At 36.4% G+C, this 27,960-nt stretch overlaps 1 protein-coding gene across 1 annotated transcript in view; it reads right to left on the reverse strand.

Annotated features, from left to right (window-relative positions):
- Positions 1-284: 284 nt before the first annotated feature.
- LOC103259681 (ephrin type-A receptor 3) overlaps positions 285-27,960 on the reverse strand; it is a gene marked incomplete at its 5' end in the record, with an annotated part of 80,283 nt that continues 52,607 nt past the window's right edge. The window contains 4 exons of the mRNA XM_008057333.2: positions 285-2,996; positions 10,733-10,888; positions 25,930-26,123; positions 26,928-27,077. Coding sequence (XP_008055524.2) covers positions 2,891-2,996; positions 10,733-10,888; positions 25,930-26,123; positions 26,928-27,077 — 606 coding nt within the window. The remainder of the gene's footprint in view (positions 2,997-10,732; positions 10,889-25,929; positions 26,124-26,927; positions 27,078-27,960) is intronic.

Here is a 27,960-nt window from a genome sequence, read left to right on the forward strand (position 1 = left end):
AAAATGTTCTTTTTTTCCTTAATCCAACTTATTTTTTTGTCACAGTAATAAAAAGAGAATTGTCTAAAACAATGCTTATTAACTATAAAGATGATATTTGCTGATCATTTTTCTAGGTTCTTGATAATAAAGTTCAAACTAAAAATGTGATAATAAAACATAAATCCTTCCTAATTAGTGGAGAAAAATAAAACAGGAGCACGATTTTCATGACTTAAGTTTCATTATTTTACTGTTTAACTAAGCAGATTTTTTAAAAAAAAACTTCAAAGACCACTTCTGTATTCCAATCTTTAAAAAATATTTTCATTATGTTTATTATAAAAATATAAATGTTTCCACTACAAATCATTTTACATTAGTAAGAGGCCATCTACATTGTACAACATAAAGGAGTAATGTTTTGAAAAGACAAGTTTAAAGTAAACACATACTGCCAAACCTATCATATTTATACATGGCTTCATTGATAGCACAGTATAAACTGGGTGAGTCATCAAAAATAAATAATATATGTAAAACAAATTTAAGATACAAAACAGATAATATGGTACATAGCATGGCGAAGGAGTTGTGACTTCATGTTTATTGAAGGTCAATGCCGTTCCAGTACAAAGAGATGGCCATTGAATTCTAGTACCTCTACTCCACAGTTAAGGATCGTACACTCATGTTTACATATGTACAGGGTCAGAATTGTGTAAAGTAAATTTATAAGAGGTCAGGTAGAAAAATATTAGGAAAATGAAAAGCAGTATACCATGTATACAACCTCTACTTTCAAATGGAAACCACAGCCAAAATAAGTAAATTTAGATTCAACAATTTTCAACTTCTATTAGTTTATGAAATTCACAGAGCTTTTTGAGTATGGTCAGAACAGTATCTAAAAAAGTGTTAGCCTGGGGAAAAATGAGATTAAAGCCAGATTCCAATCTCATTCTGACATTCCAAAACGCAAAATACTTGATTGAAAAAATGTTTCCTAGATGCTTCTAGTAGATTTAAGTGAAATTTCATAATCACACACCTTTTTAAAATGTTCATGCTCTTATATATCCAATACAGAATTCTAGTAGCATGATTTAACTACAAGGAATATTGCCAAAATTTGAGAAAACTCTCATATCTGAAGGAACACAATCTATGCCTTATTACACTAAACTTACAACAGATTAACACTTGTGAATTTTGATTTGTGATTGCAAGCTGTATTTAGTATTCCATTTTGCATAAGAACATAAAGTTTGCAGCATTGTTTTATCCGATATATTCTTGTAACAAATGCATTTCTGATACCCATGATCATCAACATTAGAAAGAATATAGATAATGTTGCTTCAGAATATATTAGTAGCTAGATCTCCACCAAGTTCATCCTTTCAAACATTTTCAAACATTTCTTGGCATGCTCATAGTTGGCCTTTGTGTAACAGAAAGTCTAAATCCCTGCAACGAGACATTTATCCACTGTCTACAGATTTTGAGGCATTTGCTAGATGACTTGCTGTTTTGAAAATTATATGTACAATAAGGTCAAATAAGTTCAATGATTCTAAGTTACACACCAAAATTACAATAGGTGCATTGAAGTGGAAGACCCTTAAAGATATTATTACCTGGTATTGATGATCACAATGTTTAATTAATTGGCCTAAACCTCAGGGATGCAGATGAGTATGTCCATTGTCATCATTCTCTATCAACAGCTCAGCAACTTTAAGCAACTATATTAAGTGGTTCAAAGCCAGTTAGCAAGTAATTTTTTGACTCATGCATTGGTCTATAGGCTGTGTTGCCAGTTAACGCAGCAATCTAGATAGAATTCCAAATTTTTCCTATTCTTAGGAACTCTAACATGACTCCTTTGCTAAAGGAGGGAGTTGATGGTCTCTAAGCACCAGAGCAGAAAAGGTATGTCATCATCTGGTTGAAAATCTGTTACATACAAACCAGAATGTGACACTTAATTAGGAACATACAGTTTATGGGAAATGGAGAGACAAAAATGAATGAAATAATATAGACTATGAGAGATTTGGTTAGCATATGAACAGGGAAAAGGCTTCATTTCTTTAAATACATGTAAGTGAATGGCTCAAAAAATCTGGAGAGAAACTAATCATTATCTATGTCTAGTTAGACATGTTTCCTACTGCTGACAATTTGAGAGAGCATTTGGCACTTGGCTGCAATAAATCCAAATTAAATCATCAAAGCATAAATATAAAACAATAAAGACAATTCGAAAGAAAATAAATATGTACTTTTTTCAAAAATTAAGACATTTCTTTACATGATATTCTTAAGGAAGCTAACAATTAAAAATGTGTAGTACTTAAAACAACTACAAACTTCATCTCTATATGCTTTTAAACAGATAAAAGAGAATAATACAATGAAAAGGTAGTAAATATGGCCAGATAGTTTGAGGTATAAATTCCTCATTTTGTTTGCTTTTAAAGAAACAAAATACCTGTTGCAGATTCCTTCTGTATATAAAAATATTACAAGTCTTTTCTTTTGTGGCTATTTGCAAACAAAGCCACCATGTCCATTTTGACATTTCACTTGTTTTGCTTTTATGATAGTCAGTTTCTGATCAATGGCTCTATGCTAGTTCTTCACCATTTTGCATTGAAGAATTTTAATTTAATCCATCAACTAATATTTTTTTAAAAAGCAATTACAAAGCAAAGACTCCCACCCACCCATCCACTAAATGATAAGAGAAAATAAAGAGTTTTTCAATTCCATTTTAAGGCATTTGTACTCATATCTGAGAGTCTTATTGGACTTGGAACTTCCGCCGGTATTTCTAGCATTATCATCTGTCTACAGAGTGATGCAAAATCTTCCACAGTCACCACTGCCTTCCAGAAGTAGAACTTTACACGGGCACTGGAACATTCTTTGATTGTGTCTCTAGAGCTTTAATGCTACTGATGATCTTCTTCTGTGGCCCAACCACAGTGACACCAACCTTTTTCATGTCACTGTAAAAAGAGAGAAAATATGAGAATCATTATTTTCTGGATAGTATATAAGCAGGAGATTTTCCACAAACAAAACTTGCACAATGATATATCCTGGGACTTTGGACCTAACTTTCTGATATTTGCAACATCTAAGAGAGGGGATGCCCAAAATTGATTTTTTTTAGAAGGTGGGTTCTTAGTAATACAGGATTTCTCTAAGTGTTTTATGAGTCCATCAGCATCAGTGAACTTGCTAGTGTTGTGAGAGGCTATGTTCGGCTTAAGTGAATTTTCGGGGGGGAGATTCTTTCAACGCATTTGCCCATTTCATGATGGGTGATTTACCTGCCCACACTACGCTGAGTGTTCAATAGTTTTTGACCCAAAACTTCATGACACCTATGCCCCACCTTTCCTATTCACCCGATGGTGCCCTGAGTGACTTCTTTTTTGTTTCCCTGGTTGAAAAAAGTCCTTAGAAGGAACCGTTTTCCGACATGGAAGAGGTGAAACCAAAAACGGCAGAAGCACTAAATGTCATCAAAATCGACAAGTGCAAAAACTGAGCAGTGGAAAAAACGTCTTGATAGATGTGCTGCATCAAATGGAGAGTACTTTGAAAGTGACTGAAGTTTAAACATCTAAGAGTAAATACACAATTTTTTAATAAATAAATTCCATTTTTGGGTCCCCCCCTTGTATGTGTTATATCCTCATGATTCTACCCTTGTCTTGTCAAAGACTATACAGACAATGTAGTGGGTTGACTTGTGTCTCCTCAAAAATTCCACACAGAACCTCACAAGGTAACCTCATATGGAAATGGGGTCTTTGCAGATGCCATTAAAGCAAAACATTGAGATTACATCAGACTGGAATAGAGTGGGACCTTAATCCAGTGACAGTTTCTTTATGAGAGAATAGGTCACTCAGTGACACAGAGAAGGCTATGCAAAGATGAAAAGACACGTTGGAGTCATGTTGCCATAACCCAGGCCACACCAGGATCTGCCAGAAGCTAGAAGAGGCAAGGAGGCATCCACCCTTCAGAGATTTTGGAGCAAGCATGGTCCTACGAATGTCTCTATTTCATACTTAGGGCTTCTAGAATTGTAAGACAATAATCTTCTGTTATTTAAGCCAACATGTTTGTTGTGGTAATACTTTGTGGAAGCCTTGGGAAACTAATCCAGACAGTTACATATTCTTTGTGGGACTTTGTCTCTTTCCTCTGAATCTGGGTCCACTTGGGACTGCTTTGACTAACAGAATGTGCCAAAAGTGACACTATATCCCTTTCTGCACTCAGGCCTTAAGATGCTCCCAGCTTCTACTTCTTATCTCTTGAGACATCCTCTCTGAAGCCTCAGAGCTGCCACTTAAGTCTGACTACCTGAAACTGCAGTCCTGAAGGGGCCACGTGTAAGTACCTTGGTCTACAACCCCAGGTGAGACCAGTTGTGTAGACAATATCTGCACCAAGGCAGACATGGGAATGAAAGCGTCTCCAGACCAGATCATTACATTGATCAGCTGAAAGCTTCGGTCAACAACAACAATAAAGGACAAAGAATCACCCACCTGAGCGCTGGCCTAATTCATAACCCACAACACCATGATGTAAGATAAAACTTGTTGCTATTTTAGCCTATAAGTTTTGGGGAAGTTTGTGATGCAGCTATAGATAACTGGACCAATCTCTTTAAAGTAAGAATTCTTTCGAAACAGAAAAAATAACAAAGGCATATTTTTATTTATTAAACTTCATAACATTTAAAGTTGAAAAGTAGGCATTAAAATAGAGATCCATAAAAACCTAAAAAAAATATTTAAGGAGCAAAAGACTTGGATAACATGTGAAAAAATTGAGTATATGTTCTTATTTCCAGTAATTATTTCAAATACCCACCTCTTTCAGGAATGAAGGATGCCCAGACATGCCTTCTACTGAGAGCTTTCTCAACCCTCCCATCTGATATTGTAAAGCCTCCCTGCACTTGTATCTGCACTTTCTAGTTTTCTTTGTAGTTTCAATTTCTTCCAAAGCATGTATTACCATCAAGTCTATCAACTCTTTTCTGATTTATTTTCTTTATTCCCTGTCTTGTCCCACAAGGTGAGCTCCCTATGAATTGGATTTTTGCTTATTTTATATTCTGTTTATCAATAGCACCCTGTACAATGGCTGTCATTTAGCGGGCTCAATACAAACTTACTGAAGAAATAAACATAGGAAATAGATTCCTCTGGTTGAAGTTGAGTAGGGAGTTAAGTAACACTTGGCAAGGAGAGACAGGCATATTGAGAAAGAATGGCAAGAAGAAAAGTCACACATGTGGGAATATCTCACACACACACACACACACACACACACACACACACACACACACACACACACACACTGGGTTCCTGTATACTGAGCACGAAATAAAAACTGGGAATTCAGCTACATAGAAATGGACTAATTGATTTCTTAAGGAGTGTGTGCTAAGGCAATAAAGGTATGCAAGAAGATAGTAAGTAAACATTTGAGAAAAAATGGATATGTCATTTAAGCATCAACTGCATGAAATTAACCAAGACTGTGAGCCACGTTCCTATCCTCTGGGCTGGGAATTAAGTTCCTGATGACCGGCAGGGTCCTTCCTTGCTGACACGCAAATGGCTGATACACGCTGTAGGGACGGCTTGTATCTTGCCTGAGGTGCTCACTGATCACACTCTTCTCTAAGAGGGCGAGTGGGGAGGCATGGGAATGTCAAGCTTGCGTGCTTAGTGTAACCACGGATGATAAAAGCCTTCACTTGGGCCGGGCTCGGTGGCTCAGCCTGTCATCCCGCGCCTTTGGGAGGCTGAGGTGAGTGGATTGCCTGAGCCCGCGGGTTTGAGACCCGCCTGGGCAGCGAGACCTCATCTCTACAATAAAAATAAAAAAATCAGCCGGGCGTGGTAGCACATGCCTGTAATTCCGGCTACTGGGAAGGCTGAGGCGGAAGGATCACCAGAGCCCGGCAGGTCGAGGCTGCGGTGGCCGGGAGTGGCCGCTGCACTTCAGTCTAGGCGACCAAGTGAGACTCCAACTCAAAAAAAAAAAAAAAAAAAAAAAAAGCCTTCACTTAGAATAATGCATGCTGCCTCTGTTGATCCTGGCTTTTCAGAGTACGTGTTCTGGGATTTTGACTATATATGTACCACTGGTCTATCTTTAAAATAAAGAATAAACATTTTCCCACTCATGCCCAAACTATAACAAAGTCAGATTATGAGTCTAGAGTCAGCAAACAGGACAGATACAAATATAGGTGTACAAGTCAATAGATTCTCACTCTTTTTGCATTTCTTCTTCCATTTTTCTTCTAATATTGTAACATATTGTTTATGACTGGATAATTTTTTTTTCCTTTGTGTCTTTCTTTTCCTTTTCTCCACAAACTTAAATAATAAAATTAGAGTCATGGAAAGCAGGAAAAATATTCCAATGTCATATGGTAATTTTATGAGATCTTTGAGAAACTTAAGCATAGTTACTGAGTGACACAGGCTGGGGTGCTTGGCCTGATCTTCCCTTTTGAACTGAAGCACTTATCCCCGAATGGCTGAAAAATAATCAGACGCTGAGAGTTCACATACCAATTTGTGACATTCCCCCTCATTTCTTTATAGATGAATCTCCTGAGTGTATTCCTCAAGAAATCTGCACAAAACTGACTCAGATTCTGTGTCTGGGAACCCAACATAGGCAAACAAATATAATTTTGGTTATATTAAGGCAAGGGATTATATTGGATTTTGGGAAAGGGAATTAATTATCTGTTTGGATTATCCCTTAGCTAGGGGATTTTACGCACCCTCCACAATCTCTACTCTTGCCAAAATGTCTTCTGCCCACTACCCTGCCGTGTCCAAAAGAGTTCTGAACACCGGCTTCTGCAGTCTCTGTGACACTCCTTGCGTGCTCATTTTACTTTGATGATCCCATGCAGAAGAACGGTGGAGAAAACGTTCAAGGCTAAAGAGCAGCTCAAGGTTGAGACCAGAGGTTAATGTGTTATCTGGGACTTCAAAGGCAAAGGGATAGGTGATGGCACTTTGAAAATAGCATCCAGGGGTGCAGAATAATGACATGTAGCAATTAATCTACTTAATATTCATTCCACACACTTAATTCTCTCTCCAGTTTCTACAGTCACAGTCACTGCCTTTTCCCTTCCTCTCTTCCTTTCTCACTTGAATCTTCCTAAATCCATCTTAGGCTACGAAATAACATTTTCAAAATATATGTTTATTGAATAAAACTGCATATATCCTGGGTTTCAGATGAAAATTAGGTGACTCGAGTAGCCTGCATGTCAAAGAAATCCCTAAACTAACTGAAATAAATTAATATTTATTTGAATGTGGAATTGGCCTTTCCCTGTGACTTGATAGTCTATAGAAAAAAAATTCAATATTTATTTTAGTTATCTCTTTCTCTTCTAGCAGAATCTCTAGAGTTATTTGGTCAAGTGAATCATTTCTGAATTGGTTCAGGATGGCACACACACACACACACACACACAAATAGAGATTGAACGCAATCAAATTCAAACAAGCTGAAGATTGCAAAAGGAAAGATAAAATTTCTGGCTAAATATTTTATAGCATTCAAGGTGAAAATGCTGCCTTATTATATTTACCCATATTAGCACATTAAAGACTTTAGTATATTCTTATTTCTGTGGCATAAACTAGGGGCATGAGATGCACGGCACTGTAGAGACTCAAGGAAAAACCGATGTCTTTCAACCGATGTCTTTTAGGGCAGTAGATTTAATCCTACATTGTCCTTGAGTGGAGGAGAAAGGAGTGGAACACAGAGTCATCCATGACCACCTGATCATTGTGAAGCACAGACCGGAGAGAGATGAGTCTCTCAGGAAGAGTTTGCTTTCATCTTGAATGAATATTCACAGGTTGTTCAAACAATAATAACAATTAAGTACAAACGTTCCAACCAGCCACAAGAGTTTAATGTTCAGCACTGTATTGTTGACACAAATACATCGCGAACTTGGAAGTATAACAAATCCTGTCATTTCACTGTTTTTAAGCAAATAGCTTTCTTATCACATTCAAGGCTTATGATGGTGGCTATATTTAAATTGCTAAGCAGCAGTTAATCTTATTAACGGTGCTCTGCCTCATAAACTTCAATATAGTGGTTCGATATCTAAAAGCTCTGAGTGTTGATATTTTATTGAGGATAAACATTTGCATAACTTTCCTTTGACAATCTGGTAATGGTGTGGAAATGCTCAACTTTGTGTTTGTTTTTTCCTATGCTTCTATGCTCTAAAGAAGATATCTTGTATATCATAACTCTAACTGTTTATATCATGAAAATTAGAATTTATAAAAATATTTAAACACATCTTAAAACTGTATCTGATCAAAATAACTTCTATGTAGTTACCCATAGAAACTCAAAGTGAGCCGGGCTCGGTGGCTCAGCTTGTAATCCCGCGCCTTTGGGAGGTTGAGGTGAGTGGATTGCCTGAGCCCACAGGTTCGAGACCTGCCTGGGCAGCGAGAACTCATCTCTACAATAAATAAAAAAAATCAGCCGGGCGTGGTAGCGCATGCCTGTAATTCCGGCAACTCAGAAGGCTGAGGCAGAAGGACTGCACTCCAGGACAGAGTGAGACTCCAACTCAAATAAATAAATAAATAAATAAAAATAAAAAAGAAACTCAAAGTGTATTGTTGATGAGGTCAGACATCTATTCAATAAACACAACATTCCAGTTTGAACAGATATGTCAATGCATTAGAGTCTAAATTTAGTTTATTTTGGGGGAACGAGTCCTTCTCTTTAATAAAAATAAAACCTTCCTGGAGTTCTTGTGGGTTAATGTGTTTCTAATTGTACTGTTATACCATAAATTATCTACATATCCACTTAATTATCAGTTTGTGGAGTACTTGTATCTCTATTAATTACACTTCACATTCCTCTTTGACATCTGGTCTGTTGTTCTCCATGGTGATTTTAAAAAAATAATTGGCAAAAGTGACAATGAAAGTTTTTTTATATATTCAATACATTTAAATATTCAAATATTAGGTGGCAAGGACTATACTTAAAGGAATCTAAGGGGACTAAAGGGCTTATTTAATTTAACAAAGATCAAAGGTAGAAAGACTAACATAAAAATGAACAGTGTCCAAATAGAGCATGCAAACTGTGACATTCTGGATGACTGTTGGTGTATCTGCCCAGCACATAACTCATTTTATGGGACAGTCCTCCATCTTACCCTCAGAAAAGTACCCCTAGAGCCAAGCTCATACTATCTCATTCTGCTTCTTTTGAGCAGAAATGATTAGATATCGGAAAACATATGACTGTGGAGACCCAATCTGCAAGTGGGACTCAATCCTTCAGAATTTCTCTCCTGGGAATTTATAATTACGAGAGCTGGACCTTGGTCAGTTGAGTGGCACTATGGTGCTATATGACTTAGAACAGGGAAAGCCATTTTTAGCTATGCACATGAGAATATTGAAAAAGGACTGTGCAGAAAAAAGAAAAAATAACACAGTCACACTAGGAAGTGGAGTAAATTATTTCTCATTCACAGAGAAGTGAAGACTATGACTTCCAGTTATTCACTCTCCATTTCCCAAATACCAGACCTTGTGATAAAGACTAGATATTTTTTATCATTCACTAGATTCACTTGATTCTTTATAAACCCATTTTTCTTGATATGCAGTTTCGCATATCAAAAGATCTTTTTACCAAGAGATTCCCATCTACAAAATACAACATATTATAATTTGATTCTTATTGGGCTTTCACACACAAAACCATCAATTAATATTAATATTCTGATGCAAAATCAGTCTTTCTCAACTGACAGCAATTCTTTTAAGGAAACGAAAATAGTCTCATCTTAAACCTAATGAAAACTTCATTTTCTAGCATGATATCCCTCACAGGGTAGACCATGGTACACAGATGATGCTATGCTTATTGTATACCACATTATAAACAGTTTCAATTTTCAAAATCACAGGGGGTAAACTTTCGTAAGAATAACAGAAAATCACAAATGCAGGAATATAAGGAACATCAAGCTATGTCTGCTTATGTTTTGTTTTGTTTTGATTTTTTTGAGGTGAAGTTTCACTCTATTGCCCTGGCTGGAGTGCAGTGGCACGCTCACGGCCACTCCAGCGTCGACCTGCTGAGCTCCTGTGATCCTTCCACCTCAGTCTTCCAAGTAGATGGAACTACAGCCTTATGCTACCACACCAGCTATTTTTAAAATTCGTTGCAGAGATGAGGTCTCACCAAGTTGCCCGGGCTGGTCTCCAACCCGTGGGCTCAGGCAATCCCCTCGCCTCGCCCTCCCAAAGTGCTGGACTTACAGGCTAAGCCACTGAGCCCGGCCTGCTTATGTTTTTAATGAGGAGCTTGGACCTGCCGTGTGGATATTTTTCTGTTTCTATAGGTCTATTGGAAGGTCATATCCAATCTATCCAAGAACACCTAACTGAGGGCCCTATCTTAAGGGAGGAAGACATGTGAAAACACATCAGTCTAGAAGGTGTGAATCACAAAGAGGCCCATGGTTCCATTCGGCAGTGACAGGAGACAGTATGTACCCAGAGGTACAACTAATAATTATAACACATTAATCCAAAACATGCATGTTCAGTAGAAAGTTTGGAAGAATCATCCATTCTTCCTAATACAATTTTTTTCTTACTCTGTGGAAATCTTGGCTATGGTGTCACAAGAACTGTACTCCACGCCTGTGAAGATTTCCTTGCAATGTGCTGTCCGGACACCATTAAGCCAGTCACCCGTTGTGCGGAAGGTAGTGATATCGACATTGCTTTGGTCCAGAAGAAGATTTGATGGCCTGCAAGAAAAGAAGACACCAAAGGGAAAGAGATCAGGAGTCAGCAGAGTTGCTGCATGTCAAAATCTGACACCAACATCAGCAGGAACTTCCAGACTTCATGTGGTGTTGCTGTTCATTTGTGGAATTTATCTGCCATGAAGGCTTCATCTGTTCAAGCTGGCAGCTTGGAGGAACGCTGTGTAATCATCCTAAGTGCTCCCCTTGTCCAGTCATGAATGCTTTTTAAATAATATACTTGCCAGTGAGGGGCACAAATATATCCATATAAACCTTATTATGATTTAATTTGTTTAATCATGATCAAAGATGGTGATAATTTAGGATACGGTTGTAGCAGATGTGACACACGGGATACTTTGCTGTCTGCATTGGTGATGGATTAAGTTTCAATGTTAAGTCCTGCCCACTGGCTATTTCTTTGTTAGACATTGTAAAGGCTGCTGTCTAACGGTTGGTTCGAACAATCTAGGCTACACTTATAGAAAGACATAAAGTCAGCACAGGTTTAAATAACGTCATAAATGTCATTAAGATTTCAAAAATAATATAAAAAAGCAGATGAGCAATAACAAATAAAAATTCTTGGCTATTTGGCCACACCAAATGCAGTTCCATTTACAGAGAGAGAAAGATTGTGATGTTGAGTGATTTATATTGCACAATACAATCAGCCTTAAGAAGAGTGATTTCTTTTTTTTTTTTTTGAGTTGGAGTCTCACTCTGTCGCCCAGACTGGAGTGCAGTGGCTGCTCCCGGCCACCGCAGCCTCGACCTGCTGGGCTCCAGCAATCCTTCCGCCTCAGCCTTCCAGTAGATGGAACTGCAGGCACCGCTACCATGCCCGGCTAAATTTTGATTTATTGTAGAGATGAGGTCTCGCCAAGTGGCCCGGGCGGGTCTTGAACCCGCGGGCTCAGGCAATTCACTCACCTCGGCCTCCCAAAGCGCTGAGATTACAGGTTGAGCCACCGAGCCCGGCCAAGAAGAGTGATTTCTAAGAATTGTTGTATATACTTATGAACCCGATCATTGATCTATGACCACCTACAAGATCTGATGAATCAAAGGATCAGAAGAGACATAGAGGAAATGGAGGGAACTATGTTTGATTCCCTGAAGAGCCAAAAGAAATATTTTGTTTGTGAACTGCCTTTGGGGTATTTTGTTTTTCAGCTGTCAGTGATCTCTTTAACTGTTTTCGATTCATAACTGGGGTCAGTCACTCGGTGAACAGTATATTGACCTCTTTGTTTATTGTTTTCTCTTAAGGAAAGAAGCTTGAGCACAGAGTAGTTATGAAGACCCCCGTTTTCACATGAATAATGATAATAATAAGAGCAACAGCAATAGGTTACGAAGTTCCTTGTTTTCGGAATGTATTGAATGTTCATGAGCTTTTATATTGTGCCAGGCACCATGGTAAGTATGTCACAGAGACCCAAAGGACCTTAATCTCGACATTAGTTAGGGACTGATAGGGTCCCATGATAATAGATGCAGAAGCTGAAACTGAGATTAAGTGACAAATCTGTGTTCCCTAAAAAGAGGAAGAGCTGAGATTTTGACGCACGTTATTTCATCCCGCAGTTCACACTTTTGGCTGCCGTGCCCCTAGCAGTTAAGTGAAACTTTATTCATATTACATTCCCCCTGTATTCTCTTGAACTAGCTGTGTGCCCAAGACACAGCCTGTGTGATTTCTACATGCTCGGAGGAAGAGTGACTGAATACACAGATGCTAGAACCAAAAAAGTCAGGATTGAATCCTGGGTAAGCTACAAACTATCTGTGTGACCTTGAAGATTTTTGTATCTTGTCTGTTTACTCATTTGTAAAATGGGAAAGATAGTAATGATGCAGTTTTACACAAAAGAGAATTAGATGAGCATACGTAGGTACAACTTGGAACAGTGGTCTCATATCATAATCACTGTGTTAGCTGTTCATTATTCTGAGGGAAGGTAACACTTGTGGTGAGATGGTTTACCTTTTGAAAACTTCAAAAAGGAAATAACATAGTAAATGCCAGCTTCTTTAAGAGACTGGGAAAGCAATGATCTTGCTAATTACCATTTTGAGTAACTAGAAACGTACTCATGAATAATATTATGGACATAATATCGCAACAACCTTAGAAAGTAGGCATGATTACAGGACCCATTAGAATAGTCAAAAACTTTTACAAGCTCACAATGTTTCCACAGCCAATGTTCTTCAGTGGATGTGTCATTCAGCCTTCTGTCATTTCCGTTTTCATCATTGCGATAAAACGTATTATTAACATTAAAACAGCATCTATTATAACCTGATCTTTATTTTGTAATTTGAAAAGGTATATTTGACTTTTTATGTTTTCAGAGTTATCATTCAGCTTTCATGTTTTGTAATATTGCAGCTGGATTTAATCTGCACTGATCATTTGACATTTTTTAGAATTAGTTAAAAATTTACCAACATTAGGGATCTTAAAACTAGACTTTCATATTTTTATTATTTACTTGAAATAAATGATTTGCCTAAATGAAATACCAGAGGGCTCACCCCCCCAAAAAACACTGGAATTATTATTTGGAGGGTGGACCACTTGTAGTATAGGCTCTCTCTACTAAGCAAGTGTTCTAGGAACCCACAGCTAGTATTGTGAGAGGCTGTATTTGACGTCAGTTAATTTTTTTTTTGTTTTGAGATTTTTTGAACGTTTGCCCATTTTATGATGGGTGATTTACAAATGCACCTGCCCACACTGTGCAGAGTATTCAACGGTTTTTGACCAAAACCGACATGCTGCCCTTGCCCCACCCTTCCTATTCACCTGAGCTTGCCCCAGTGACTTTTGTCGGTTTCCCCAGATGAATAAACGTCCTCAAAGGGAAATGTTTTGCCGATGTGGAAGAGGTGAAACAAAAGCTGGCAGAAGCACTAAAAGGCATCAAAATTGACGAGTTCAAAAACTGCTTTGTGCAGTGGAAAAAGCGTTTGGGTAGGTATATTACAGCAAATGGAGAGTACTTTGAAGATGACTGAATTTAAGCATGTAAGAATAAATACACATTTTTTATTTAATACATTTTAGAGTTCTCCTCTCACACATCACTTGAAGTTGATGTTAAATTCAAAATTTAAAATTAGTGGTCAAAAGACACCAAAACAAATAAAAGCTATATCCACATTCATTTCTCCTTACTTTAGAAATGAATCTAGCTCTCTAAGGTGTTTATATCAAAGAATACCTTTGAAATAGCATAAAAAACAGCAAAATGAACTATACAGGTGAAATGAAACTGTACAATGTTTTACCTATGAATAGGAAGCATTGATTACCATCTAGGATAGGTGGTAAAGCTCTTGTTCTAAATGAGAAAACCTCTCTGCAAAGCAAATCCCTAAATGTGCCGACTGTAACCCTCACTTAAAAAAGGGGTTTTAATTGAGATGTTCTTCTACTGCTATGGGTGACATTTCTCCAACTCACTCCCCAATACACAAGAAACTTTCTTCAGTGTGGAGGTGATTCTTAAGACTGGACAATTTTGTATCATGCCCTAGACCTGCATGCTATTGCTTGGAGCACATGAGAGGCTTGTAAATGAACTATTCACCTGGATTTTTATGGGGATGCTTTAAATTTATTTGACATAAATAATCACATTTAATGCAATTTTATTGCTGAGTTTTTAAAAAATGGTAACTACTTTTTGGTTCTGCCTCTATTTTCATCCTCTGTGGAAAATACAGACTAATAGTAACCTCCCCTGTATCACTTTTGTAGTGAGGTCAGCTGAAAGTGAGGGGTTTTTCAATCTTCTTCCCATTAGCCTAAACTCAATTACTTCAATCCTTTCTACTTCAAGTATTCAAAGGGCAAGTTAAAAATTTGAATTATGGAGTTTATCATTTATTTCTATGATATGGCTTATTTTGAACTAACTCTCAGAGATTGTCTATACAAAGAAACAAAGATTAGACATTATTTTTAAAAGTCTTAATTTTTTTCTTTTAGGTATAGCTAGAAAACTAAAAAATATAAATATAATATGTTATACACTATTTTCTTCTGAAATATGTATACAAATAACTTTCTATGATTCTTTAACGTACCCATCTGAGAAAGCAAAAAAGACAGTATCTTTATAATTAAAATGTTCTTTCTGTTCTTTTCCTAAGAACTTGAGGAATTACAGATACAGACACACAATCCTGGTTTCAAAATTTATACATTATTCTTACATTGTGTCAGCATAATTATCATGGGTTAAGTAGCCTTGTTACTAGCAAGCATTAGCTATCACAGTGGACTCACTGGATATGTCATTGAGCCTAAACAAAACTGATGGAAAAAGCATTAAATCAAGCATGAAAAAAATAAGAAAAGTAAACTAAGACCTAGAAATGAGACAACAAAATATTAAACCCTCTACAAGGTATACACACACACACACACACACACACACACACACACAGACACCACAGTTTGTGTGTCTACAGTAGCCGTAACACAGAACTTAATGTCAACTTGTAGTTCCATGAATAGTAATACATTTTTATTTATGGGTTTGTGGGTATGAAGAATCAAACCCCAGGACATTTATTCAGAATATTTATGAAGTGTGCCTAATGGCAAAATGCAGGATTTTTTTCTTCTCAATTCAAAAAGTTTTGTACTTTCACACTCAACACTTCAGCCAGACTCAACAAGAGTTTAGAGAAAATTAGTATAAACAAATTGAAATAGAACAGGACATGCGGATTAGGGATTAGAGTGACCCCAACTGAGTTTGTCTGTTTATGACTTGGATCAAAGTACAACCAAGACAAAAAAAATGACCTAATTTTAATGCCAGTGACCTCAGAATAACCAGCCCTGCAAAGTATCATTTTTCCACTTCCAGGATTTCTCTGGGGATTTCAAATAAAAATTGGTTCCTTTCCTCCTCAGAGAGGACATCTGGAGAGTTTATCAATGGATAGGAATTTGTCTCTCACTGTGAAGAGCCTGTGATGTCTCTTCATGCGCACCAAGGGAATCCAGCCTTGGAGCAGCTGCAGGCATTGGCGTGTTTTCAGACCCAGCCCTAGACATTGGGTCTGAGGGGGAAATTTATAGGCCGGGTGATGTGCACCGTGAGCTCACACTTTTACTAGACAAATTAGATAGGTTTCAATCCGTGCAGCTGTAAACGATGTCCTACAGAGTTCCACCTGATCTTTTACAGCTTTTCATAAATCAGTACCTACTGGCCGCAGACCGCGGTCATTAAAAAGAAATCACGGAAATTACATGTTTGCTCAGGGGAAGCAAAAAATAACTTTCCTCCCGTTCTCTCTCCCTCCTTGTATTAAGATTTGTGAATTATTCTTTTATGGGTTCTCATACCGCTGCATTAAAGAAGCACCCAGATATTTTCCTTCTACCAACTCCTGTTTTCGCTGTAAATAGATGTGTATCAATTACCACCAGGTACTGAGGAACAGATGTCTATGTCAATAAACAATCCCAAGAATAATATCTCCTGATAATGACCTTATTTCAATATCTTCTTAGGACTCTGAATCATCGGTTATCCTTTAATGGTGTAAAAAACTTCTTTTCGTTTACAAAGGGCTTTACTTTTCACGTATCAAAAATAAATAACTAAGAGATATTTCTTGTATAGTAGGTATATGCCTATAACACTATAAATTTTTTTATTGTGAATAGTTTAAGGAAACATATTAAATCTGTAGACTAACTTCTCAAAGTCAAAATACTAATAATGATATCTGCATTTATTGTTATCTGGAAATGGTAATATAATTTTTCAGTACTTTTTATAACTTGCTTTTATTTTTTAATTTCAAAGGATGACTTTTTGCTGTATTTCAGGGGGGAAAGCTTATATTTGCCAGTTTATTTTAATGTGGATTGATGATGACCTTGGTCTTCTTTATCGCTAACATTAAAAATAGGGAGATAGGATTAGATTAATTTAATTTGTCATCAGTAACTAAAAATAATTTTGAATATATATAGTTCTCAACAGGAAACTAGTACATAAATGACACATTAAGGAGAAGTACAGTCATTGTGTTTATTTTAATTATCTCTAGGCCTTAAGGACAAAAATCTTAGCAGTTATAGCTATTACATCTGGTTTAATTCCTCCCTGTGGTAAAATTAGCTTCTTTGATTTTAAGATTAAAAAAGGGAGAGAGATCACCTGGGTATTTGGCATATTTGCTTCCTTTTAAAAGGTTCCGTATCATATTTGTTCAGTGAGCAAAGTCACCCTGTCAGTTTCAGAATTTGAGGTCAAAGTCATTCTGAGAAATAAAGTTAGATTGTTTTTGGTCGTTAGATTTATAACAAAGGATATAGTTTTTGTCACAACAGCAGTTATTCTCAGAGAGAATTATATCATATATTCCTAAAGATCAGAAGTTTTCTACTAATGCTTGTTTATTGTCATTCACAGGGAAGAATTATTAATATTCTTTATTTTTGCTCCTTATCTATGCTGCAAGTTAATAAAAATAAATTTTTTCAAAGTTGGTAAGCAATGCAATGTAACAATATATTTTAAATCATTTCAATTAAATTAACTCAGTATAACTGGGTCTGCAGACTCCTTCTATAAATGTTGTTTGTCTTTTTTGACAAGAATTTGGTGCCTTCACTTCAGAACTTCATTCTAAATATTTTGAATGTACTGAATTCCATCAATTTATGGTTCTTAAAAAAAGAGGAGAGAGCTTTGTTTTTACCCTCTTAAACGTGTTTGTTACTGTATTTGCTTTTTTCCTAAATTTCTCAAAGGCTTTAGTTTCATATTGCCTTTTCTTTTCATTATCCAATTACAACTAGACCTCATAAAATTTCACATCTATCACTCTAAATGATTCAAAATAGTTCACTCGAAAAAACTCAATGTTCTCTCTATTTTTGAATTGAAAAGCTTCTCCCTCAGTTCTTTCTTCATTCTCATTTGCAGCTTTGATGCCACAGTGCATTGTACGCACTTTTTGAAAATTCCTTAAGCTGTGGTTTTCTGCAGTAGTCTAAAACTCAGCCTAACGCTCTTTCCTTTTCTCTAACCCACCATTTCACATTCTTCTATGCTGTAACTGGTAGTGTTCGCCAAAGCTCTAAATAAAAGGTATTTTCTTTCTCTCTAGGTGGGAATCAAAGTGACATTCTGAGATATTAACAAACGTTTCATATTTATTTTCCTTCTAGAATTGCTATCCTCTGTCACTGACTGGCTCCACAGCCCTCTTATAAGGTACCTATAGTCTCCACTGGCTGCCACCACACCCTGTTACATGCAACAGAGACATTCAACTGTTTCAATAAGCTTCTTGGTTTTCTTAGTCATTTGAATTGGTGACTTCTGTACTAAGCAACGGAGGTATCTGGAGGCCTCACTAAGACCTCTAGACTCCAGAACAGCACCAAAGGATAGTTCAGTGTCAACTTATATAAAGCAACAAACACATTCCCACTAGTCAGAGATTAAAGCCTTCTGACAGCCCATAGGGTATGATAACTATAATTAGAAATTAAATTATATTGAAAAATACTGGTTTTTAAAAAAGAAACTGCCTACTACTAGATTGAGATTTGTACCTGCTAAGCATGTTTCTTTTTATCTCTGCAGAAAGAATGCTCTACACTGCATGCATAGCTTTAATCTCTCCCCAGATTTGTGATGTGAACTTTAGTTTCTTGTGGGACGCAGTTTCACTGTATCCAAGAACATTCATCTGCTTGGCAGACCTGTTCCTCCTTCTGCCCCTACTAATACAATGAGAAGGCTGGTCTCACAGTTCTCCACATTCAAAATGTGGAAGTACTCTTGGATTCCTTCTCTGCCACTCTGCACATCTCATTAGCTACTGTGTCCTGTAATATTCACATCAGTAAAACTTTCTATTTTCTCTGTTCTACTCTAGTTTTAAGTTTTGGCTGCATTCCATAAGCCTTTCCATAGACTATTGAAATTACCTCCTAATCTTTATTATGAATTCCTTCACCACCAGCCCTTTTTAGGCGTACCTGCCAAGGAACTATTTCATAAGCATGGTGCAACATTTCACTTGAGTACCTTCAATGACACACCTTTCTTCATAGATAAAAGCACAAACTTCTAGAGATGACAATTAGTCTTCCATTATCTGAGAAAATCATCTCTCAAGCTTTTCCCCTATAATTTCCATTTTGATCCCATAGTCTAGCAGAACTGTATTATGCAATGTAATTTGGAAGTATCCTACATTTTTTTGTGTCTTTTTTTTTCTTCTCTACAGTGTTCTCCCAGCCTGTTATGGTCTTATCTTGTTTTCTGCCTGGAAAAGTTTCATCCACCATCAAAAGTCACTTCTTACATACAACCGCTGGGAAATTCCAACTATAAAAGTCAACACATCTCCCCTTATGATTCCTGAATACCTTGTCTTTTTCCTCTAATAATTACATATTCCGAGGAGTCGTGAAGTATTTCTGAAAATTCTTTTTCCTTCCATGTTGAAATGCAAGCTGTCAAGTGCGGAGGATGTGTCTGTTACCTAAGTCATCATCACAGGGCCTCGTCTAATGCCTCGCATATGGTTATTGCTAAATAAACATTTGTAGCCTCATATTGGAGTGCAGTCAAAACTTAAAACTCTCATGTCCCCTCTGATTTATTCTACTCTTAAAAAAAAATCAATGACTAGAAACCAAGTATAACACACAATTGAATATAATGTCCCTACCCTTCTTGCCATTCCTTGCAGCCCCTGAGGAGGTTTTGATCGGGCACACCCTGACCATCTGCTTTTCCATCTCCCCCACTTCCAGCCATGTGTAATGACCAATGGCATTCACAGAGACACTCTCAGCGGAAGATTCTTCGAGAATGAATCTGTTATGAATCATCAACTCTAATGAAGGTTGAAAAGTGAAATGATGCATTATAAAAAGATTTCTATTACGGTAGACGAAACAAAGTTCTCTAAGACAAAAAATTAGCTTTAAAAGGTACTTAGCCAACTAGCAGAATAAATGGAAATTATACCATAAAACTAACTAGATCCAGACAGACTCTGGAAAGCATCATTCTATAAGCATCATATTTCTATATTTCTTATTCCTAGTCCTATAAGAATGCTGCTGTTTTTCCGATAGAACACTGAGGGGTGTGTGCATATACACATAATCCTATACATTGATCTGAATAACTACATCGTTCAGAAACTTGAATACTTTAACCAGCCACAAATTCAGTTCTAAAGGGTTTCCTATTGTGTCTTTAGGAGAGTATTTCTGGAGTTGAGTTGGCAGAAAAAGATATGTATGTGAAATCTTGCTTTAGAGAATAATTTTAATCTTTTATTTCATGATCAATGTCTTAAAATCTGTTTAATTAATAGAAAAACACTAGATTTTTTTCTTGTGTCTGTTGAAATGGAAATATACTAATGATGTAAATATTTATTATGAATTTAGCAGATGCTTATTGAGTTTCCTTATCAATCTGGCACTGGTAATACAAGAGAAGTGTGGCATCTGATCTCATAGGGCTTATGTTTAGTGGGAGAATGAATACTTAAAAGGAATACGTACACAGAAAGCAAAATTAAAGTCATGTTGAAGAACAAGAATAAGGTGCTCTGTAGAAGAACAGTGGTGTTAAACTTTATTTCTCTGGCATTATCAGAGAAAGACTCACTGGATGTGTGATGCGTAAGCTGCTACCTTAAGGAAGAAAGGCATGAAGGAAGATCTGCGATAAGGGGACCAGTAAGTGCTCCAATTTTCTGAAATGCTCTTGTACCCTGAAGGAACTAGAAGTGGCCACTGAGGCTAACGTGTTGTTTATGTGAAAGAGGCACAGTTGAAAGGTTGACATGACCCCCACCCCCTCATACTTTTGCTCCTCCTCTACAAGGCAGTCATATAAATCAAATCGTGTAACTTCTCTGCTTCAAATACCCTAATGGATTCCTCATGCATTTGAAAAATATTTCAAAGTCCTCACTGTGGCCTGCGTAGCCTCAAGGGCTCTGGCTTCTGTTTGCCTCCTTAGACTCATGACAGACTCTTCCTTCAGTCACTTTATCCTCTGCCACTTCCTAGAATGCTCCAAACTCTTTCTCATCTCCAGACATTTGCAGGTTTTTATCCTATGCCAAGAATATTTTTGTTGGGTGAGGGGGCGGGATGGCCTTTATACAGCTGGCTCTTTCCTTTCCTCAGGTCTCTCAAATATCACCCGCCCAGAAGGCACTCTCTCAACTATTCCTTTGTTGTCCATCTAACCATCTACTTATTTCTTTCTGCTAGCCTGTAGTTGTCTATTGTTTACTGTGCATCTTCTACAATGAAAGCTCCAAGATGGCAGGAACCGTATTTGTCTCCTTCATTGTTCTCCAGAATCTACACAGTGCCTTGCACAAGACAGATTGGCAAATAATAAATACTTGATGGAAAAAATTAATAAATGGCTATTTAAATAAAACAAATATTAATTAAACAAATAAAACTGGAGACGCAGGGCTTTTGAACCATTAAAAGGAGACTAGATGGTTTCTTAAGTGTAATGGGAATTCAAAATCAGATAAAAACACGTGGCTAAAATTACACCATATAAGTTTTGATAAAAAGACTCTGAAGGAGTTTGTTTGGAGTCGGATGACATTGGAAGTAGGGGACAAGTTAGGAGGCTATTGCAGTGGTCCAGGTGAGAAAGAGAAACAGCCACAAAAGATAATGTTTGCAGTGAAAAGGAGAGATGAGTCACATTGATCCAGTGACCATCTGGATCAAAGTGTGGAGAGCCATGAAGAGGGGCCAAGAGTTGCCCCAGTTCTTGGTTGTACAGATGAGTAGGTGCTGGTATATTCAACTTACTTAGGAAGGCAGTGGAAGGATCAGGCTAGCAGGAGAAAACAGAAAGACACATTTTCAGAATATTGAGCTTATAAGACTGAGAGTTCATTATTTGAGAAGTCTGGCTGTGGAGAGTGTCAGAGAAACAGGAAGTTGTTGGCAGAGATATGTGGCCTGCAGAGTTGTGATTGATAAGCACTATCCCCTCAATTCCTTGGTGAGAAAAATCACCTGGCATTTTCATCAAACATCCAAATTTCACTTTCCTAGAGATTCTGAATATCTGGAACTCAGAATAGACCTGAACAGTTTTATCTCCTGGAAATATAGGAGGGAGAGAAGGTGAGAGGGAGACAGAGAGTGAGCACAAGTAGAGGATTTGCTTTGGTCAGATAGAGGGACACATTCTCTTACAGTAAGAAGAAAGAAGGACATTATGGGTAGGTACAGGTGCCAGTACATTTTTGTTTCTGCTGTTAGACATTCCCAACTAATAACTCTATATTTTCGCAATGAGGTATTTGGCAAGAACACCACTGAAAAATTGAAGGGGTGAGTGCATTTGGTAAGTTATCATTGTCTAAAGCAGAAAAGCAAACTTTCTCAAGGGAAAGAAATGTCTTTATATTGTTGCATAGTAATGTGAGGTTGTTGATAATAAATTTATAATAAGATAATCCGATCTGTTGTGTAGTTTAAATGCAGTAAATAAAAATACAAACATAATTACCCAAGCTTTTAAATTTGGTTATTATAATGCATTGCACTTTACAGAAAAAATAATCCTATTTTTACCCTGTATATATATTTTGTGACAAAATACATTAACCTTGTTCGGATATCAAAGAATACATAAAAGAAAACATAGCTAATATATTTCAATAAAAATGAAAAGGTGAATTATGAAATATATTAAAATTTAGATGCTAGGACGTATCCTGACATACTATGGTCTGATAGTAAGATTAGTACCTCCATAAAACTGGTGCTAAATACGCCTATGTGGCATAGCTTTATATTGATAATATTATCCTGTGAAAATGGTTTGAATGTCTTTTTCATGATAGAAAAAGATGTTTTTCTTTGCCATGATGACTATTGTGTAAAGATCAAAAGAAACGACTTCAGAGTACAAAATGAGGACCTTATGGCCCAGGTTTGTTATCCTGCTAGTTGTTAAACTGTCAGGTGGGTTTCTCAAAGAGACTGTACAGTCTCTGTGAAGTTTAGGATAGAGATTTATCCTTATGGGATAAGTTATGGGTAGTTTTATTGAAGGATCTATTACCAAATTCAATCTTTGTGACCCCTAAGTGTTATTGCCAACGAATAAGCTATGATTATAAAATATACTGATATTAAGACTTTGGTTCTGACTCTCCTTATTTATCTTTTTCAACTATAATGTGAAAACTGGATAATGTGCACTCAATACAATCAACCCCAAATGGATAAACTTAAGACTTAATACTGTACAACTCCTAGAAGTGAGTATAGGGAGGAAACTCCATGACTTTGGTCCTGGCAACAATTTTGTAGATACAACTCCAAAATCACAGGCAACAAAAGCAAAAAGAAGCAAATGGGATTAGGTCAAACTAAAAATGGACTCACAACAAAGAAAAGTGAAAAAATACAAATTAAAAGGCAATCTACAGAAGGGAAGAATGTTTACAAACAATATAACTGATAAGGGGATAATACTCAAAAAATAAAAAACTCATAAGAACTTGATAGCAAAAAAACGAACAAACTGAACAAACAACATAAAAAGTTCAGTTACTTATGCTTTAGCATCAGATTTTTAAAAAAATCAGTAATATTTAATGCAATATTATAAAAAATAAAACATAATCCCTCCAATCCACAATGAATAAAATAGCAAAAATTAAAACATATAAACATGCTATATGTTTATATAAATGTAATCTGATTTTCTGTTTTTATTATTTATTTCTATGTGCTTTATGTATTTTTAGATCTCTATATAAATATAAACTGATTAAAAAATGAACAGAGAACTTGAATAGACATTTTTCCTAGGAAGAAGTACATATACTCAGTGAATCTAAATAAAGATGTTCAACATAATCTTTACATATATCTAATGTTCAATTATTAGACTAATGCAAATCAAGACCACAATGAGTGATGGCCTGCACACCTGCTATGAGGTCATTATCACAAAGTCAAAAGATAACACGTGTTAGGGAGGATATGGAGAAAAGGGAACACTGAGAATGTAAATTGGGATGGCCATATGGAAAACAATATGGAGGTTTCTCAAAAAACTATAAATGGTACCACCATATGATCCAGTAATCCCACTTCTGGGTGTATATCCAAAGTAAGCGCAATCAGTATTTCAGAGAGATATGTATATATCCATGTTCCTTGCAGCATTATTCATGATCACCAAGACGTGGAATCAACATATCCATCATCAGATGAATAGATAAATAAAATGTTTGTATGTTTAAATTTTTGATATTTTACTCATTATAGATTGGGGGCGTTAATTTTGATTTCTTATAATATTGCATTAAATATTACTGATCTTTTTAAAAAATCTGAAACTAAAGCATAATTAACCGAACTTTTTATGTATCTATATATTCACAAACACATACACACAAACACTCACACAGTGCTTCATCAGACTACTTAGGGTGAAAACCAAGGACTTTCTCATGCACTGAATGCCAGTTTTAGTCATAATACTTCATAGCAATGGAAACAACAGGGCAGGATATTATTAAAGATAACTAGAAACAGCACAATTAAGAATAGAAGTCAAGAAGCAACTGGTTTTGCCAAGAAGGTTGTCTAACCAACAAGTCATCAATCATTAATGAGAAAATTCCATTGTGCAGATCAAGGTATTATCACTAGTCTTCAAACCATTGAGTTAGTGGACATGTAGCTAGAAGTCCCAAATAGATCTGAAGTGCTTCTCTCTCTAGTTGTCAGGAGGAATGATTTTAAAAGTACGAAATATGTTGTACTAGCTCATTGACATATCAGAAAGAAAAATTAAAAGGCTATAAAAGCATGCATCATCAAAATATAAAATAGCTGTTTTTTTTCTTATGTGCGCAATGGAAATCTAAATTATTAAACAATATAGATTTGCCTTTAGTTTCTCCAAGATGAACCAAATACATTAATACTCATTTTCTTCTCATATGGCTCCTGACATAATTCATCTCTCCTTCTCCATTTCGTCCACCGAACATTGCAGATGCGCTGTAATTTACATTCCTCATAAGCACCATGAGAACTCAGTGATTCTTAACTAGAGGAATATGCAGAAAATTTAATGGACACTGTGCACCCTGAATTGCACTACAGCTATGATGTATTGACATTTCTGTTGTTGTTCAGGGGTGGTGGCCTTATTTCACTCTTAGTTTTATCTTCCATAGTGTCTAGTAGAGTTATTGGTACCCAGTAGGGATTAAACAAATATTTGTTTAGTTAAGTGGAGGGAAATTGTATTTTGCTGGCCAGTGCTATGTGTTAGATTTTTAATTAAATGAACACTGAATCAGGACTTCTTTAATAAGGGAGAGTAAGGCCTGGCACTGTAGCTCTCGCCAGTAATCCCAGCACTTTGGGAAGCCTAGGTGAGAGGACTGGTTGAGCCCAGGAGTTCGAGACCTATCTGGGCAACACAGCAAGTCCTTGTCTCTACAAAAAGTAAAAATAATTAGCTGGGTATGGTGGTGAGTGCCTGTAGTCTCACCTACTTGAAAGGGTAAGGCAGAAGGATCACCTGAGCCCAAGAGGTTGAGGGTGTGGTGAATTGTGATCATGTCACTGCACTCCAGCATGGCGACAGAGTGAGATTCCAACTCAAACAAACAAACAAACAAACAAACAAGCAAACAAAAAACAAATAAGGAAAGGTGAAAAGAAGGTATGTGTTCAGTTTTGTTTCCCAACATAAACAAAACTGAATGAAGAGTTAAGATGGACATCAAAAATATCTTAGAATTTCATTCTTACTATTAAGTAGCCTGAGGTTTTCTGCTAAAGATTTAAAAAAAAGAAAAAGAAAATACATCTTTCTAGTCTTGCAGAAAACAGTTTCAAAGAATGTTTCTGGGGAATGGGAGAAAAAAATTAACATCTTGAAGAGAGCAAACATGAATTTCAGAGTGAGTGCAGGATATAAACTCTAACGTGTCACCTTGCTGCCGCACTGGTGATGATCTTCAGGCTGCCGGGATTCCGGATAAGCTTGTCCAGAATGCTAACAATCTGCTCAAACTTGGGTCTGTTGTTTCTGTCTTTCTGCCAGCAGTCCAGCATCAGCTGATACAAGGCAGCTGGGCAGTCCATGGGGGGTGGCAGTCGATAGCCCTCATCCACAGCTTTAATTACCTGTGGGAGAAGCAAAGTTTTCGGGGATGTAAGAGAGAGAGACTTATTTTACTTCTTCTTGGGCAGGGAGCACTAATGTGAATATTTTAAAGTTAAGTGAAAAAGTTCTCTTTTTAAACTGTATAAAAGGATAACAGCTGATCAAATGAACAAAAAATTATGCATGCCTGCGAATGTTATATAAAGGAAGAGTAAGAGAAAGTGAATTTAGGAAAGAGGAGTTCGGAAAGATCTTTCTAGATTAAAATAAAAAGAAGTGTTCAACGATATAAGACCTTTCGTATTACAAAGATATTATTTGGTTGTATAGGATTCTATGAAAAATATAAATGAATGTAGAGAAAAAAATAATATATGAATGAATGTGGAGAAAACCGGTATACGGATTTTGGTTATACCACAGTTCAAATGGTCTCTTCCAAATTATAGTAACTTCTTTTGGTAAAATCCTACGTGCTTTACAATGAAGCAACTATTGGTTCATTACTATTTTTTAATCACGTAAAGCAGTGATTTTCAAACTCTAATGTGCATCAGAATACATTGATTTTGGGTAGTCATTTATTATATTCTCATTACAACTGTTTTACTTTGTCTCATTTCTAAACCCATGCTTGAGGGAAATATGTAATGTAAGAGCAATTCAATTAATATCCTTGGAAGACTTGGAAATAGTTTCATTTCTGCTAAATATTCTATTTCAATGTCACAAACTAGCAGCCACCTGGTTTCATTATGCTTCACTTCCTTACACAGCTTGATCTTTTAATCTGGACCCATAACTCATAGACTACAAATACTTACATCCTGATTGGACATCTCCCAGTATGGTCTCTCTCCGTAAGACATCACCTCCCAGAGAACAATCCCGTAACTCCACACATCGCTGGCTGAGGTAAACTTGCGGTAGGCTATGGCCTCGGGTGATGTCCACCGAATTGGGATCTTCCCTCCCTTTGAATGCAAAATCATGGGTACATACATGAGCAATGTACAGAACAAACATAGCATAATCTAAAATCTGACAGAATTTGCCAAGGTATTTCTGTTCTGAAATGGAACATGAATTTTATGAAAGTATTTAATAGCAAAGTATCTTCTCCTTTAATACTAACCAGGAGTAGCATATCATGTACAAAAAATTTACTTCCAAATAATTTGGAAGAATTTTGAAATCACGGAAAAAAAATAGAAAGCTGCTTAGATACTGACATTTATATCAACTATGGCTCAATCAATCACCTGCAACAAAAACAGCTAAAGTAGATATGATATGATATGTATTAGAATTTACAGGGCTATCACAAATCAACTTTTATTGAGTTAACTTAGATTTATGCTTGACCAAGCAATTAAAGTTCAGAACATGAATAAGTTATTATTTGTTAAGAACTTAGGCCACTCCTTGGCACATAAGTACTTAAGGTATTTATTAAATCTACATCTCAATAAAATTATATTTTAGAAAACTCTTTTCAATATATCTTAATTAATTTACTGAGTGCCTCACTCTATCATTGACGTGTCTTCCATGTTAGTTAGGCTCTGTATGAAGTAGATAGACATAATAACCACATTCCCAGAACTTATAGTGTAGAGAATAATGTTGCTTCTATGAGTTATGGGAGATATAAAGGTGTAACATCTATGGAATTTGCTCTCAGTTCAATAAATGCATTTAATAAAGATATACCAATTGTCAACCATATAGGAAGTATTATGCTAGCTACTTTGAGTCACAATTATGAATAACATACTGGCTCTTTTGTTTAGAAAATGTCAGGAAAATAGAAGTAATAACTAGTTGTTGTGAATAAATACAGAAAGAAATTTGCAT

The sequence above is a fragment of the Carlito syrichta genome, unplaced genomic scaffold, assembly GCF_000164805.1.
Source record: "Carlito syrichta isolate Samal-C Ts95f unplaced genomic scaffold, Tarsius_syrichta-2.0.1 Scaffold302953, whole genome shotgun sequence".
NCBI classification, from domain to species: Eukaryota; Metazoa; Chordata; class Mammalia; order Primates; family Tarsiidae; genus Carlito; species Carlito syrichta.